The sequence below is a fragment of the Sabethes cyaneus genome, chromosome 2, assembly GCF_943734655.1.
Source record: "Sabethes cyaneus chromosome 2, idSabCyanKW18_F2, whole genome shotgun sequence".
NCBI classification, from domain to species: Eukaryota; Metazoa; Arthropoda; class Insecta; order Diptera; family Culicidae; genus Sabethes; species Sabethes cyaneus.
In genome coordinates, this window is record NC_071354.1 from 6,408,331 (window position 1) to 6,425,702 (window position 17,372).

General features: G+C 42.7%; 2 protein-coding genes across 2 annotated transcripts; one reads left to right on the plus strand and one right to left on the minus strand.

The window, feature by feature from the left end:
* The first annotated feature begins 12,487 nt into the window (after positions 1-12,487).
* Positions 12,488-14,234, plus strand: LOC128733407 (alpha-amylase 4N-like). The gene is made up of 3 exons (XM_053826973.1): positions 12,488-13,186; positions 13,243-14,156; positions 14,221-14,234. The coding sequence occupies exons 1-2, from the start codon at positions 12,488-12,490 to the stop codon at positions 14,098-14,100; spliced, it is 1,557 nt and encodes a 518-aa protein (XP_053682948.1). The 3' UTR covers positions 14,101-14,156; positions 14,221-14,234.
* On the minus strand, positions 13,819-16,172 carry LOC128738471 (putative polypeptide N-acetylgalactosaminyltransferase 9). The gene is made up of 4 exons (XM_053833647.1): positions 16,132-16,172; positions 15,505-16,048; positions 15,280-15,444; positions 13,819-15,221 (listed from the first exon to the last, which is right to left on the minus strand). Exons 1-4 carry the CDS (start codon positions 16,144-16,146, stop codon positions 14,206-14,208), a joined length of 1,740 nt encoding a protein of 579 aa, XP_053689622.1. The 5' UTR covers positions 16,147-16,172; the 3' UTR covers positions 13,819-14,205.
* Positions 16,173-17,372: the final 1,200 nt, after the last annotated feature.

A 17,372-nucleotide genomic window follows, 5' to 3' on the forward strand; every position in this document is an offset into this window, starting at 1 on the left:
CCGCTCCGAATTTGCTTGAATGTTGTTAGTTTTAATTTAATTTAGGTGTGTAGCCGTACTGGGGCAACACTATCGAGTCTCGCGATGGGGCTGCCATCTTATAGTGCCGAGCCTCACTATAGCTCCTTCCCGGTTAGTATACGACCTTAGTTTCCACCGTGGTTAGTTACCCGATCTCCGCTAAGGTTGCTCGTATTCTGGCTGGTACCACGAGGAGGTCGGGATCGGAGTTACTGGATAAGAGGCTAACGACCACTATGGGGTCTATATTCCGCATTATCCAGCCGTTTACTAGCTTTTACTGATTTACTGATTCTGTCTTTATTATTCTTTTCCGCTCATTTAGTTCGCATATTCCATTCTTTCTTTCTCTTTTTCTCTTTCAGTTGTTATGCGGCCTATCTCTAATTCGAGTCAAAAGCGAAGGAATTAATCATCTTCACCTACATTCTTTTTCCCAAAATTTTGTTGGAGTCGACTAGTCCCTTTTCAGGAGCGTCTGCCTTTGGTCTGTCCCATTGGCTTGGGAAGTAAAATTTTTATTTAAACAGCGACCGCCAACCATGAAATTTACATTAGGGGCCGTGCAATAATTACGTAAGGGCTGTTTCCTCAATTTTGAACCCCCTATATAAGATTTTGTAAGATTTTGACCAGTCCCAATGCTGGTGGTATGAACACTTGTATTGATGAGTACCTCTTGGCCTGCTCTGATGATAGCTACGACCTGATTGCCATCACGGAAACATGGCTGAACGCAGAAACCATGTCGTTGCAAGTTTTTGGGCCTAACTATGAAGTTTTTCGCAATGATCGAGGTTCACGCAACAGCTCTAAGTCTTCTGGCGGTGGTGTGTTACTTGCAGTCCATCGCAGTTTAGAGGCGCATCTGATCAAGAATATTGTAAGCGAGTGTGTTGAACAGGTTTGGGTGCGAATCTCTCTAGATGGATACTCACTCTACTACTGAGTTATATACATGCCACCCGATCGAATACGTGATTTGACACTGCTTGACGCGCACAATCATTCTCTGAAGGCGATATCCGCTCGGGCCTTTCCTGTCGATGCAATTGTTACTGTTGGTGATTGCAATTTTCCCGGTTTGAAATGGTGTTCTGCTGAAAACGGCTTTTTGTATCCTGATTCTGAACGTTCATCAATTCATGCTGACCAACAGCGTGATTGACTGCTACAGCCTAAATCTATTGCGTCAAATCAATCCAGTAGTGAACGAAAATGGTAGATTAAGCAATACCAAGCAACACAGCTTTCAGATTGACGCCATTTATACGGACTTATCTGCTGCTTTCAACAAAATGAACCATGCCATCGCGATAGCAAAGTTAGACAGACTAGGTTTTGGACCTAACGTTTTACGCTGGTTTCACTCGTACCTAAGAGTTCAAGATAGGCGACTGTATATCCAACGAGTTTTCTGCCACTTCCGGTATTCCGCAGGGTAGCGATCTCGAACCCCTGATATTCCTACTTTATTTCACCGATGTGAACTTTTCTCTTGAATGCCTGCGGTTGTCTTTTGCCGATGACCTTAAAATTTTCTCTGTAATTCAGATCACCGAGGATGCTCTCTTACTTCAACGTCAACTAACAGTTTTTGCCGAGTGGTGTCAAATTAACGCACTTATTGACCTATGCAACAATATGCATGCCCTGGGCATCAAACGAGGATTTGCCAAATCAGTTTTGCTGAAAACAGCAAAGTTCTGGTTTCCAATATCCATCGAATGAAAGTACCCCTTGCGAAAATATGGCTCCTGAACCAATGCGATGGTGACAGAGCCATTAAAAAGTTTTTCGCATAAATACAAATTTGCTGCCCGTTTGTGTTGAAGATTTATTTGTGCAACTCTAACTATTTGACTAGCGGAGTATATGCACAAACAATCTCCAACACAGATCAGCCAGCAAATTGTAAGCGAAGCCAATGATGTTGGCCAGAACGCACTTGGCGTAGAACCCATAAGGGAAATTGGGCAGGACTCTTATGTTGTTCCCACGAAACGCAAGGGACAACCGTACCAGAGCCACGCATGACACAGTAGGGGCAAGATGCCCAAAGCACTCCGTTCGCGACTGGCATGTTTTCACCCCTCCAGCCATTCAGTCATCGGTACAGAGTTCGATCTTGACTTAGGGGCTCCTGATTTGCCAACTCTCACGGCAGGATCAGGTCCTGTGGCTCAATTTTTGCCCAAACGTACAATTCGGCACCAACCGCCAAAGGGCATAACTGCAGATTATGTAAACAGACCGAAACAGACTCTCTCTCTCTGCAGAAAATAACTCTCTCCCGGTGTGCCCAGACACCGCAGCCACGCCCTCTGAAAAACCGGCGCCGAATTGCATGATTAGGTAGCCGGAAACCACACGGCGAGTGTTCCACCTTCTCTGCCTACGTACGACAACCAAGTTTGCGTACCACCAGGTGCGCAACTTTGGTTGCCGTACCCCAGCCGGCATCTTGTGGAGGTAGAGATATGAGTTAGAAAACAGAGGTGATATATTTGCACATGTTCACTCATTTGCCAGCAGCTTTTAGCGTGTGCGTCATATTAGCGGTTCACGGTACTTTAGTTTGGACGCATTTTGCTTCAACCCAATATTCGCTACTTTGAGTTTTAGTTTGTTCAGCCACCACCACAGATGCTGTTCTATCGACAATATCCATTTCATTAGCAAAGCAGACGAACTAACTATATTTGCAGAAGATTGTGCCTGTGTGTTGCTCCTTTCATAACACACTGTAACGGCATGTTGAACGGCCCACTTGAGGGACCATCACGTTGATAAAGTCCCCTGTGAGGTTAGAATGGCCATGATTTTACGGTCGATGGTATCATACGCAACTTTGAAATCAATGGAATAATTGTGCGTTGAATTCTGTATTCATGGACTTTTTGGAGGATCTGCCGCAGCGTGAATATTTGCTTCTTTACTGACTGTTCTTCAGCAAACCCGGAAGAGAACTTTCCTCATTATGATGAGTGCCACTGTGCATCTTTACCAGCACTGCAACGTTTTCCTCATATATCACCCATTTATATTTCTGCTGATTTTAAATTATGGGGTTATTGACATGCAAAATTGCAAGTATCAAATAAGCTGATTTTATATATGATAGGATGTCAAAAGTTCAATATATATGAGTAGCTTACTGCGTCTACACGTCAGAACAGAACAGTTCATAGTGCAGCCGATTCCCGTGCCAAGCTATAGCTATCCCTGGAATTAAACGCTTGCATTCTCCTATAAGAATCCCGCTTCTATAAGCAAGGTATTCTGTGCGAATCCTCTGCAGAATTTCTTCACACGATTCCAATATGAGAAATGCCCGAGACTCTGCGCGAATCTTTTTGGTTCGTCCTGGTAGAGCTGCGGAAAAAAGAACGCACCGTCTAAAAACGCCAGTACGAAGAGCACATGCTCGCCAGTCCAGAGGAGAGGTTCGTCAGCAACGACACACTGAGTTTCTACAAAACGGTCAGGTGCAAGAATTTTGCCATGCCTGTGACGTGCAATGATAGTGCTGGCAACCTACTTACTGACAAAACGACAGTAGCAGCCAGGTGGAAGAGTATTTCCAGACGCTGTTGAATAGAGAAGTAAACACGAAGATCAGCAGTTACAGGATAAGAATCTTGAGTGACGGCCAAACTGTGGAGCTATCAACACAGGAGGAAGTCAAAAGAGCAATCAGTGAGCTGAAAAACGGTAAGGTTGCTGTAAAGGATGGTATCCTGGCTGAACTTCTAAAAGTGAGGAGCGAACAGCTGTACGAAACAATTCGCCACCTCATTGTCAGGAACAGAATATGGGAGGAAAATAAATATCGGAGGAGTGGTTGATTGGCCTCATTTCCCATAATTTTAAAAACGAATATCGACTTGAGAGTAAAAACTATCGAGATATTACGTTGCTCAATTTTACCTATAAGGTGCTCTGCCTATCGTGTGTTTTAGACTGAGTCCGTTAGCTGAGTTCTTCGTCGGCGAGTATCAAGCTGGTTTTCATGAGGGTCGCTTCACGATGGATCAGATATTTACCCTGCGTCTAGTAACTGACGAGTTCCGGGAGTACAACTTGCAGACCCATCATATTTTTATGGATTTCAAGGCGGCATACGATTCAGTCAAACGAAATGAGCTGTGACAGTTAACGCTAGGACATGGTTTTCCCACAGAACTAGTTACGTTGATTCGTGTGACGCTGGATGAGTAAAAATTATGAGTCAGAATAGCAGATGAGACCTCACGTGCTTCTTGATTTTGTGTAAATCGCAAAATAAAACGAATAATTGGTCGGTATTAAGTCAGGCCGAACCAAGTGACAAAACTCTGATTTCGTGAAAAACGCGTTCAAAGTGTGCAGCTCTGTATGGTTTATATGCTACCAATCGTTAGAAATCATCTAATAACTATGACTGTTTGCAATATTTATGTAGTCTGATTGGAGTAAAATGTTGCTTAGAAATTTCTTGATCGTTTGCGTTCATTAACTCATTTTTTAAAATTTTGCGACTTGGTGCGGTCTGATTTAACACCGACCAATTGTAACTGCGAATTGGCCTTTACGCAGGCATTACATTTTGTAGCTGAAGTCCAGTAGCTTGCAAATTCGCATAAACTGACGCTCTAGAGAAAACTAATCCTCTCGGTGGCCCTTTACGGACATGAATCATGGACGCTAAAAGAAGCTGATCGGCGAATGCTTGGGGTTTTAGCGTAAAATTTTGCAAAATCCAAAATGGCGTGTAGCGCAGACGCATGAACCACGAACTATATTAAGAATGTAAATATGCAGTTATTATAAGATAGTACAGTGTGGTAGTCTGCGCTGGGCTGGTTACGTTTCTAGAATGCCCGACGAAAGAGTAGCCAAAATTATTTTAAGCAGAGAATCAAGAAGAGGCCGTAGACTTCGGAGTAGACATCGCACTGATAGATGTGCGCTATCGAGGATGATGCACGTTCAGCTGGTGTTCGAGGAGTTTGAAGAAAGGTAGCCCAGGGTTGAGTACTGGAAGACCATAATTCACTCGGAGCAGGATCGATAACGGCCCGTCGCCACTGAAGTAAACTAAGTATGGAGCTTAAGCCGACAGTTCGAAATTTGTAAGTAGTCAAATAACTGCGGATGAAATACTAATTTTACTTTTAAATACTCAGAATTGAAGCTGGTAATATTTCATAGGGGGCCCCAGCAATCGAACATTCGTGAGTCATAGAAAAAGTTTAATTAAAAGAGAAATTTTGGTTTAAAGGTCAGGGCCCCAACAGTCCCATTTGAAACTGAATTTTAAATCATCAAATCGGTTGATTTCATGAATCTTGGGGCCCTAGCAATTGAACATTCGTGAGTCGCTGAAAGAGTAACTGAAATAAAAATTCTGGAAAGTCTCATTTTGTGTAACGACAAAATTTTTACTGGGGCCCACCGGGCATTTGCCCGGTTGCCCGGTGGGCCAGTCCGCCCCTGAAATGAACCATGCCATCGCGATAGCAAAGTTAGACAGACTGGGTTTTGGACCTAACGTTTTACGCTGGTTTCACTCGTACCTAAGAGCTCGGCGTTTGTCAGTCAAGATAGGCGACTGTATATCCAACGAGTTTTCTGCCACTTCCGGTATTCCGCAGGGTAGCGATTTCGGACCCCTGATATTCCTACTTTATTTCAACGATGTAAACATTTCTATTGAATGCCCGCGGTTTTCTTTTGCCGATGACCTTAAACTTTTCTCTGTAATTCAGACCACCGAGGATGCTCTCTTTTTTCAATGTCAACTAGCAGTTTTTGCCGAGTGGTGCCAAATTAACCGTATGAGCTTAAACTCCAATAAGTGCTCAGTCATCACTTTCACACGAAGGAAAATGCCAATTCGATTTGACTATCGCCTAGCAGGTATCGCAATCAAGAGGGAAACATGTGTTAAGGATCTCGGTATACTCCTCGACGAGCAATTATCTTTTAAACAGCATACTTCCTATGTAGTAGCCAAAGCTTCTCGTTGTTTGGGATGCATAATTAGAGTGTCTAGGAATTTTACGGACATTTACTGCCTGAAATCTCTCTACTGTTCACTCGTTCGTTCAGTTCTTGAACTTCTTATTGCTCGGTAGTTTGGAACCCTCATTACCTCAACGGTGTACACAGGATCGAAGCTGTCCAACGAAGATTTGTTCGATTCGGCGGTTACCCTGGAATAATCCACACCAGCTGCCAAGTTACGCAAGTCGTGCACAGCTTATTGGACTTGACTCGCTGCAAGGGTGGTGAGAGGTTTCCCGTGCTATGCTGATTGCCGATATGCTAACAAATCACATCGATTGCCTTTCACTTCTCAGCGAATTAAATATAAACGTCCGCCCTCGAGCTCTTCGCGGTAGTACCTTCTTCAGATTGCCTGCTCGTCGTTCTAATTACGGAACCCACCTTGCTCTCATCGGTCTGCAGCGAACCTTTAATAGAGTTTCTTCTGGATTCAACTACCACATTCCACGTTCTAGAATCAAAGTAAATATTTTAAGTATACTTAAGCATCATTATGACCATCTGGGTCTGTTGATTGGTAACAAATAAATAAATTATAAATAAATTCTATTCTATCCTAATTCAATAACAATAACAATAACAATAACAACAACAGTAACAATTTTCTGGTCATCGTCGTGATCGTCAGCAGCCTATTTAGAGCCTGGGTGGCTCGCGCTGTTTCAAGCAGTCGTCTTTCGTAAACTCGATCTTGGACCACACGCCACCAGTTTCCCAGCAGTCTGAGAAATCGCAAATCACTTTCGACATAGTCGAACCATCTTGCACGTTGGGATGCTCTGTTCCAGATGCCGGAGGGGTCTGAAGAAAGCGCACGTAGTTTTGGTGGAATACAGTTTTTGCTTGCTGCAGTTTACATCCCACCTGACAGAAGCAAAGTTATCAAGTTTATCGACGAGCATATTCTCTAAATTCGTAAATTACGTGACAAAGGGTTTTCAGACGAAAGAATTCTCATTTGTGGTACTGTGGTGGATGGAGTACAGTACGATAATTCTCTACCGCTTCCTGTTGATAGCGCTGCTGTGGTCGGTGGATTTTCAATTCCTGGACTTGAAACACCTGGACCTCGTTTACTGCCTTCCTGAATTTGCACTTCGCTGAACGAAAATCTTCCCAGAATTAGATCTCCCTCACAATCTGCCTGGAGTAATAGTCAGTTGCACAGATTGAAACGGCATCGAAACGCAAAGCAGAGACTATTTCGTAAGCAATGAACACCGCAAAACAAACGCGCTTTCAAATATGCCAGCGGCGCATATCGTAAGCTAAATAGTTCTCTCTACAAATCATACGTACTGCGGACGCAATTCAGATTGCGAACTAATACAAAGAGCTTTCTGGTGCAAAGAAATTGAAGAGCTCCTACTCACCTAGTCCCGATGGTGTTCCGGCTATTTTTTCTGTCGCTGCGCTACTGCTCTCGCCGGGAGTCTCAGTTCGATCACCGAATCATTTGAGCATCGGAAGTTTCCAACGTTGTGGAAATAATCGCACATGTTTGCCGTATTTAAAAAAAGAGAAAAGCGAGATGTCAGGAACTACAGAGGCATTACCAGTATTTCTGCTGGATTAAAGCTCTTTGAAATCACCGTAAGTGGTATAATTCTGAACAGCACCTAAAACTATATATCAGTTGACCAGCATGGTTTTATGCCAGGTCGTTCTGTGACGACGAACTTGATGGATTTCACTAGTACTTGCATATCACAGATGGTAGTTGGAACTCAAATTGACCCTGTGTATACAGACAGGCCGCTTTCGACACAGTAGATCTAAATGCAAGCCAATAAGCATTTAAGTTGCCCTAAATGCTACTTAAATGCTATTTTGGTAAAATAAGCGGCTACTTTACTGCTAATCCTCTTATAGTGCTGACAATGCTTATTTGCTTATTTGCTTATTTGTTACCGACAAGAAGAATTTAAATAGAATTGTGGATGTCAATTTACAACAGTTATTTGTTTATTTGTTTATTTTATTGTGAAATTCAACTGACACAGTTGTCTTATTGAATAATATAGTCATAGTCATGCTTATAAAAAACTACTATTACATATTTTCTGTGCAAACTTATGTGAAGGTTCGCCGAACTCAAAGAGGGTTTCAACTGTAGAGAAAGTTCGAATGCAGGCAGTTATTGGTTCGTTGCATCCAAAAGTTGTTCGATGAAAACTCGGCTGCAGTAGTCCGGTTGATCGGAGGGAGCGTTGCGACGCACGGAAGCTCAAAGCAGATAGAATTGTCGGTGAATCGATCTCGCCATTTAGGATCTTTGCTACACATACAGCTTGCTGAACCTTCCTACGCCGCTCGAGTGTTTGAAGACCCAGAAGACGACAACGTTCGGGATATGGTGGTAGATTTGCTGGATCACGCCAAGGTAAGTCTCGTAGCGCAAGCCTTAGTTATGCAGTCAGAAGGCTGATAAACAGCAACCTGCAGTATAAAACGCCAGGGATGCTAATAAACGATTGATTTACTGCTTATACTAATGCTTATTGGTTACCTGGGATGTCATGAGCGTACCAAGATAAATGGATTGTTCAACTACTTAATATCGTTCCTCGGCACCAACACCATTTAGGCTCCCCCGTTCCCTGCCAGCAACTATGTACACACTTCGTTTTGATGATGTGAATGGTAAGTTCCAATCTCGCTGCCATTCGCAAAACCAAGAAGCTTGTGAGATTTCGTAATGATAGTCCCCTTCCTTTCCACGTTTACTTTTCGTATTGTACCTTCCAGGGCAATGTTGAACACCAGGTTAGAAAGTGCTTCCCTTTCCTTCAGTCCATCCAATGCCACGAAATCGGCTGAGATCTCTCCCTTCTGATGCATGATTTTGACCCATCCATTTGCACGAATCAGCGTAACTAGTCACAAATCCATGTTCTAGCATAATCTACTACAGCTTGTTTCTTTGGACTGAATCGTACGCCGCCTTAATGTCCACGAACATATGATGAGTCTGCAAGTTGTACTCCCGGAAGTTGTCTAGTAACTGACGCATGGTAAACATCTGAACCGTCGTGGGGCGCTCCTCATGAAAACTGGCTTAGTACTCGCCAACGAAGTCCTTCGCTAATGGTCTCATTCTATGGAATAGGATACGGGAGATCACCGAACAGGTAGAACTGAGCAATGTAATTCCTGACAATGTTCCCCGTTTTAAGAAGTTCAGCCGACATACCGCCCTTCCCAGCAGCATTACCATTTTCCAGCTCACTAATTGCCTTCTAAGCCTGCGTAAGTGGTTCCTCAGGTTGGCCATTACTCACAATTTTTATCCGTCGATGCTGGCGAATCGCTCCTCTGTGCCGGCGAGTACGTGCTCCTCGTTTTTTAGAGCGTCACTTTTTGACCATCGCCATCCAATCAACCATCCGTCCGCTGCCACGCCATTTGCCGTCAACCGCTAGGTATTGCACGGAACTCGTTTTCTCCGGAATTGGGCCACCGAACTTCCCGAATAGCAGCGATTTCTTCGATCAGTCGATGAAGCTCTCGAAGAGTTCACAAGTCAGTAGGATCGTTGCACAAGCCCCGAAATTGTCCTGTACTCTAACAACCGACTGGGAAGTTACGAAAGATATTTTGTACCATTCTGCGTAAAGAATACCGGCGCCAAAGTTTAAGTCGACACCGTTTACACTGAGTCGAAAGCGGCTTTTGATACCGTTGATGGCATTATTCTTTTCAGTAAGCTCGAAAATAACCGAGCTTACGACAAGATTTTGTAGATTGATAGAATCATAGGTTACAACTACCATACAACCTACACTATTTACAACATACCGCTAACTTGAAATTAAAGAAAGGAGAAAACTTTTCTAAATTAAATTCCACTATTAATATTTTTCGCGACAGACACCTCTAACTTAAGTTCTGCTGTACTACAAGGTGATAACCTTGGGTCACTGCTATTCTGTATCTACACAAGCCAAAAGAGCGTCCAAAAGAGCGAAAAGTGGAATTTTTTCCTAGCATCTTTTGCTTTCATTTTATCATTTATGGTCTTCAGTACTTTTCTTCGTAAGAGCATCCCCCTTAATGTAAAACTGTCAAAAGTTACTAAAAAATAACTTTTTTCTGTTTGGAAATATAGACATAGTTTCTTCAGTCAAGTTGTAAATAATGTAAAAACAAGCAACTTTGCTGAAGAAATAAAATTTCTATCGTTATCGAGTGCTGAACTATAGGGTATATTATTTGAAATTTCTTCAAATATTTTTTCATTCTTAACTTTTGTTAGTTGCATTTTACAAGAACACATTATTCTAGGAAATTATCGAAGCATTCAGAACACACGTATTTGCAGAAGACCGCAAATCTCTGGGACTTTTACTTTCTAAGTTATCATATATTCAAGCTTTAAATTCCACAGCTTCACGAGCCTATGGGATAAAAGTGGATTTTTAAAATCAGTGTTTCATCTTAAAGCTGAAGTCAAGTACTATAAACTTGTATGGATTCCGCTTGTCCCCAACCACCCGAAGGAAAGTACGGTAAACATACGTTTCGCATTTTTCGCGATCGTTATGAGCTCGATACACGTCCATTCTTTTGTGTTAGCTGATAGACACATGGTTTTTTTCGGCAAAGGTATGGAAAATATAAAGGCAAACAACTTTGCTAAAGAAATGACATTTCTATCTCTATCGAGTGCAGAGCTAAAGAGCATTTTCCTTGGAAATTCTTTAAAAATTAGTTTTTTATACTTAGCCTATGTTGATTGCATTTTACAAGAACATATGGTTCTGGGCGATTATTGAAGGACTCAAAGTACACGTTTTTGCAGAAGATTGCAAATCTCTAGGACCTTCCCTTACAAAGTTATCGCCTTTGGCTTGTGACGTTAAGGAAAAATAATGCTTAAACAAGCGATAACTTTGTAAGGAAAGGTCCTAGAGATTTGGAACCATCTGCCAAAACATGTGTTTTGAGTCCTTCAATAATCGCCTAGAAACTTATTTTCTTGTAAAATGTAACCAACGTACGCTAAATCTGAAAAACTTAATTTTAAATAATTTTGAAAGAAAATACTCTATAGCTTTGCACTCGATAAAGATAGAAATGTTATTTCTTTAGCAAAGTTGGTTACCTTTATATTTTCCATAACTTTGCCGAAGAAACCATGAATGGACGTGTATCGAGCCCATAGCGAACGCGAAATACATAAAACGTATGCTTGCCATACTCTCATTTAGGTAGTTGGGGACAAGCGGAACCCATACAGATTTATAGTACTCGACTTAAGCTTTAAGATGAAGCGCTGATTTGATAAATCCGCTTGCCCCATTTTATCCCATGGGCTCATAAAGCTATGGAAATTTAAAGCTTAAATATGCGATAACTTAGCAAATAAAGGTCCAAGAGATTTGCGGTCTTCTGCAAAAACGTGTATTTTGAGTGCTTCGATAATTTCCTAGAACATTGTTTTCTTGTAAAATGTATTTAAGAAAAGCTAACTATGATAAACCAATTTTTAAAGAAGTTTTAAAGAATATGCCCTATAGTTCAGCACTCGATGAAGATAGAAGTTTTATTTCTTCAGCAAAGTTGCTTGTTTTCATATTGTTTACAATTTTGTCAATGAAACTATGCCTATATTTTCTAACACAAAAAAGTTAATTTTTTATTTTTATTATAGTAAGCGGTAACTAACTTTTGACAGTTTTAGATTAAAATGGATACTCATACGAACAAAAGTGCTGAAGACCATAAATGATAAAATGAAAACAAAAGACACTAGGAAAAAAGTTTCACTTTGCGCCCTTTTGGGCTACTGTGCGATGCTCAGTGGGACAAAAACGTAAAAATGGTTTAATTTTCTATTGTGTATAAAATGAGTAATTATTCAAGAGTTTTGTCTTTGGAGAAGTTTATTATAAAATGTAGCACATCTTGTTACGGTCTTAGAGTGACCTTAAATCCACCTATTAGGGAGGTACAAACTTGTGTGTTATATTTTGTTGAAATAAATGTTTTCAAAAAAGCTTCACGTTTGGTAAACAATTTGTATCAGTGGAGAGAAAAGAGACGCCTTCGTAACTTCTGGAACCATCAGCCAGGGTATTCTCCAGAAAGAGTACCTTCTAATATTTTTGTATCTGAATTTTTTCGTGATAAACATTTATACTTTTAACAAAACTGCGGCATAGCCTAAGCGTTTTCGATTTCAATCAGAATTGTACTGTCAAATTGTTTTATTTATTGCCTTCAGAATAAGTAGTTCAGTATTTAGTGTCTGACGCACGCTTTAATTGCCTACCGACCAAACGCAGTGTCAGCGAGTTTTGCTTTGCATCGCTATCGAAAGCATGTATCACTTTAGATCGAACGGAAGCGGAACAAGATGCTATTTATCGATACAAATTCATCGACACTCATGACAGCAAATTAATCAGTCACCATGGTAGCAGCAGACGATGCAATTCACATTCTAGCACAACTGATGGTACGGTTGTTGTTGTTGCTACAACTGTCACCGCCAACTGCGATTTACTGTCAATTCAATCCTCACTTTGTTAATCCGACGGAACGTACGGCAATCGTTCACTTGTTTGAGTGGACGCACGCTGACGTCGAAACGGAATGCCGGCAATATTTGGGACCATCCCGGGGGTTTGGTGCCGTACAGCTGTCCCCCGTCAACGAGGTTCGCATCCTACCGAATCGATCGTGGCGCGAACGGTATGAGCCGATTTCCTACAAGCTTGCGGGTCGTTCCGGTGATGAGGAACAGTTTCGCTCGATGGTGCGCGTTTGCAACAGGGTCGGAGTGAGGGTGTACGTTGAGGTGGTGCTGAATCATATGGCAGGTGGAAGTGGGGCGGTTCGAGGAACCGCCGGATCGATTGCCTATCCGGCGAGTAAAGATTTTCCGGATGCTCCGTACGGCGGTGCGGATTTTAATGACGCCTGCACGGTGATAGAGTCGAGTGAAACGCACGAAGTGCGTAACTGTCAGCTCGATGATCGACCGGATTTGAACTTGGGACTGGCGAGAGTTCGACAGAGGATGGTTGATTTTCTGAATAAGTTGATTGTGATGGGAGTGGCTGGGTTCAACATACGATCAGCAAAGCACATGTGGCCCTATGATTTGAAGGTAAAAAGAGTTTCCTGCTTTAAGTGACAGTCATAAGAGTCATTTTATTTTTGCAGACAATTTATTCTAAACTGGAAAACTTGAGTACCACAGCCGGGTTTGCTGCCGGTAGTCGACCTTTTATTTATCAGGATGTTGAAGACCTAAGCTCCGAAAGTTTGTTCCGAAAGGACTACATTTCCCTGGGGATGGTCTCGGAATATCGCTTCGCGTACCATATGGGTGCAATCATGTTTAAGCGGAAACCATTTCACTACATGGTCAATCTCGGAACGAGACTGGGTTACATTCCAAGAGAAAAATCAATTGTTTTTCTGGACGATCCGGTTCTTCAACGCGGACAACCTGGCGACGATGATCTACCGAGGATCGTTTCGTACAAGCATGTACGCTTGTATAAGATCGCGCTGGTCTTTATGATGGCGCATCGTTATGGAACTCCGGTAATTATGAGTTCTTACGATTTTAAGGATAGCGAGGCAGGACCTCCCATTGATGCTAAAGGACACATAATGCCGGTCGGATGGAATGAGGAAGACCAGTGTATCGGTGGATGGATTTGCGAACATCGTTGGAATGTGGTACAAAATATGCTTAAGTTTAGAAGTAAAGTTATCGATCTTCCGGTCACCAGTTGGGTTGATAATGGTCAGAATCAGCTGGCATTTTGCAGAGGAAAAGTCGGTTTTGTGGCAATCAATGCGGAGATTTCACTGAGCTTTGATGCAAATGTGTATACGTGCTTAGAGGCTGGAATTTACTGTGATATTATAAGCGGAAAGGTAGGGGACAATGAGTGCACCGGAAGAACGGTATTGGTTGATAAAAACGGAAGAGCGGACATTTTTATTTCCAGTAATGAGGAAGAACCGTACGTTGTGCTACTGTCTAGCGAAAAGCTTGTGCTTGGATGAGTCTGCCGAATATGGCGGAAGTGGAGCTTAATTTTTTCTTATTCACAATTATTCAGGTAGTTAAATTAGACTGACTCAGAGAGACACATTCTAGACTAATACTCTTCATTCTAAATTCAGAAACGGAAACTCCCACCGTTGTGCTTCCTTGTTGGGATCACACGTCTCTGCTATCAGTTCTCGAAGAGCATCTGTCTTAACCGACAAACATTTGTTGTGCCGCACGTGAGTAAATTGTTTACTCAGCTTTGAATACCTCCACTCCTGGTTTCCTTTCCCTTTGTGGCAACCAATCATTTCCAGAATATTACCGGTGTAATCCACGCAGATGTTCTTAGTGCTAATTTCCCCCAACATATTGTGCACCCACAGCTGATCAGGATTGCCTTCCTTGCAGGGTAACAATCCCATCGAACGATCTATTCGTGGAAAATGAAGACAAAATTTTTCTCCAAACGCAGCATTTTTAAACTGTCCATGTCCCACTCCTCGCCCGACGGGATCTTCCAGCTCCGGGAACACATTATCCAGATACCACTTAAAGGGTTTACACTGCAAGCTCTGCCGCAACTTTTTCCTAGCCGAAACGTCTCCGAAATCCCCCCGAAACTGAGGACCACCGAACATATCGTACACCACCTGGGCGTACTGATCGAGCCAAACCTCAGCGACCCGCACCGTGTTGACTCGCACCCAATCGGTTTTCAGCCCCCGCAGGTAGGGATGACCCGCCTTCTGAACGTGTCCAACCCTCGAGCATGGAACCGTTTCCAACCGTCCACCGCACATCCACGCTTTCAGTGACAGCTCTACATTTTCTCCCCCGTAGATGCCAAAATCCTCATCGTACCAACCGAGATGGGCGAAAAAGGTTCGATTTATCGAAAACAGTCCACCGGCCATGATGGGCGTCTCGAACGGTTCCAGTCGATTCGCGTGCTGAACCTTGCGGTCCCAGCGGCCTCGCCAGCCAAACTGAAAGCCCCAATCGGTGGCACCGTAGTAAGAGAGCGATTTGTTCGAAATGTACGCCAGGTTGTGCTCGTCGATCCAATCGATCGCCGGAAGCGCAATCGTGGTTGGATTTCTGGCCACCCTGTCCAACTGTGCTTCCAACCATCCTAAAATTTGAACGTTTTTAGTTTTGAGATCAAAGTATTAAGTTTGTTTGACACTTACCGGTGGTACACTCGCAATGTGCATCGAGAAAAGTAATCATTTCCGTGGTTGTGTTTTTCGCTCCCAGTAGGCGAGCCTTTATGAGACCCAAACGTTCGGTTGCTCGCAAGATTCGAACCTTCGTGTTGCCGGCAAAATATTCATCCAGTTGTGTTTTTGTTTGTGCTGAAAATTTCAACTTCATATTAAAGGTTTCAAACCACGTAGATCACTCAACCATCTTACGCAGGTAGGAGTAATCATCCACTAGAACCACCTCCCGTAGCAACTGCGGGGGAGACCGATCCAGCACGGAGTGCACGGTTCGGAGCAGCACCGACCATGGTTCATTGTAGAAGACAATCACCACCGACGTTTGGGGTAGATGAGCAAGGAACCGTCCCGGTTCCTTACACCAATCGTCCCTGTAGTCCGGCAGTCGTCGGTGAACCGAAGCCAGGTCGCTGGCAAACTGATTCAGTGCTGCCATCTTAAATTGCTGGTCTGCTAGGTCCTTCGCTGCTTGGGGAAGATCATCCGGTAAAATCACCGCAGCGCCCATATCGCCCGGTGGTGGTTTCAGCAGTCTCGGATCCAGCTCATAACTGGGTGCTTTGTATGGGTCGGATCCTTCGCCGGCAATCGAACGTTGCGTAGTCTGTAGCAGCTGTACCTGAATGTTTTCAAGCCTTGCATTCATCGTACGGTGATAGTAGGCGAATAGAACCATCACACTCACACCGGCAGCGCAGATGATAAGCCAACGGTGACGTCGCAGACGCGGCGGATGCTACGTTAAAAACAGAAGTCACCTTTGATCAGTTTTGAATACGTTACCATAGAAACCGTAGAACCATTGCTCTGTTTACTTACGTCAAACGCTTTCATTTTTTTTTTGCTGAGGCAAAGCAGACGAATTAAATTCTTTCGGACTACAAGTATTGGGTCATGTTTTCACTTCTACGGGTACACTACGAGTGACAATGCGGTCGATTGTGTCGCCCAAACATAACAACACAGCACAGCACAGGTGAGCCGTTATCAGTTGTCGTGTTGCACGCTCGAGCTATAGCATTGTGTGCTTGATAAAAATGAGGTCCATTGAAAAAAGTTTTGGAACCGTCAACGGTCGTGTAGTTGACCCCATTGTACCAATGTCTTTTCTACAAATTAGATTTAAAATCCCTGTAATCCCACTTGATCAGCGTAGAAAAAAAGCCCATGAAAAACCCATGAAAATACCGTCTAGTGCGAATGCACCTTGTTTTACGGTAGCGAAAAAAAACAATGTTTTTGTACCAGCGGTGCAGCTTGAAAACGTTGTTGTGGAGGTTTTACCAAAAAAGTGCTTATCTAACCTCACCGATACGTAAAGTAATGTGGGGCAAAAGTTCACATCACGTTAAAAACTGGTGTAGACTACGTATAAAATCGTAAGTACTTCAAAATTATTATTTTTTGTTCTTTGATACAAAGTTTAGGAGAGGAAGAAATTTTCAGAGTTAGAATTATCTGGGTTTTATCAAAAGAAGAGTCCATTTGTGACTCACCCGATCCGGACTCCGGGTCGAAAGACAGTAAATCAAAAGGATTTGATGAAACGAGATCCGAGGATGAAACGTTATGACCTAGGACTATGTCTTACCCACCGCAGGGTGTCATTCCAAAATGCAGATTCAGGCGAGCGTCACAAAATAATGAAAGATTTTTAAGCTGATAACATTGTCAGTTTTGAACGGTTTTCAATGGTTTGTATACCAATCAATTCATAAAAGATGTAGCAATTATAAGGTAATTAGTATAACTTTGCTATTTATATGATAAATAGTGAAAATCAACGAAGCTTTCCAAGGTTAAATTTCATCATGGATTTTCAAAGTGATCACATTTCTTACCAGGCACATACGACACATCCTAGCTACTGGAATTTTGATTATTTTCATTTACGAAAAAGCGACAGAGCTCCTGCATTCCAACAGGCCGGGAATTATTTCTGTTACTTGAACCTAGACTAATGTGATGTCCTGAAAGTAAACCGAGTTGGGAAAGTGCACAATCTACCACAAAAGAACGCTGGTCGCAGTGGTCTAGTCTCCTATAAACAAGTGCGCAAC

Coding starts and splice junctions, on each gene's coding strand:
- LOC128733407 (XM_053826973.1), top strand. CDS start 12,488: ATGGTAGCAGCAGACGATGCAATTCACATTCTAGCACAACTGATGGTA. Junction 13,187..13,242: donor TGTGGCCCTATGATTTGAAG/GTAAAAAGAGTT, acceptor TTATTTTTGCAG/ACAATTTATTCTAAACTGGA.
- LOC128738471 (XM_053833647.1), bottom strand. Junction 15,445..15,504: donor GGATGATTACTCCTACCTGC/GTAAGATGGTTG, acceptor TGAAATTTTCAG/CACAAACAAAAACACAACTG. Junction 15,222..15,279: donor ACATTGCGAGTGTACCACCG/GTAAGTGTCAAA, acceptor TTCAAATTTTAG/GATGGTTGGAAGCACAGTTG.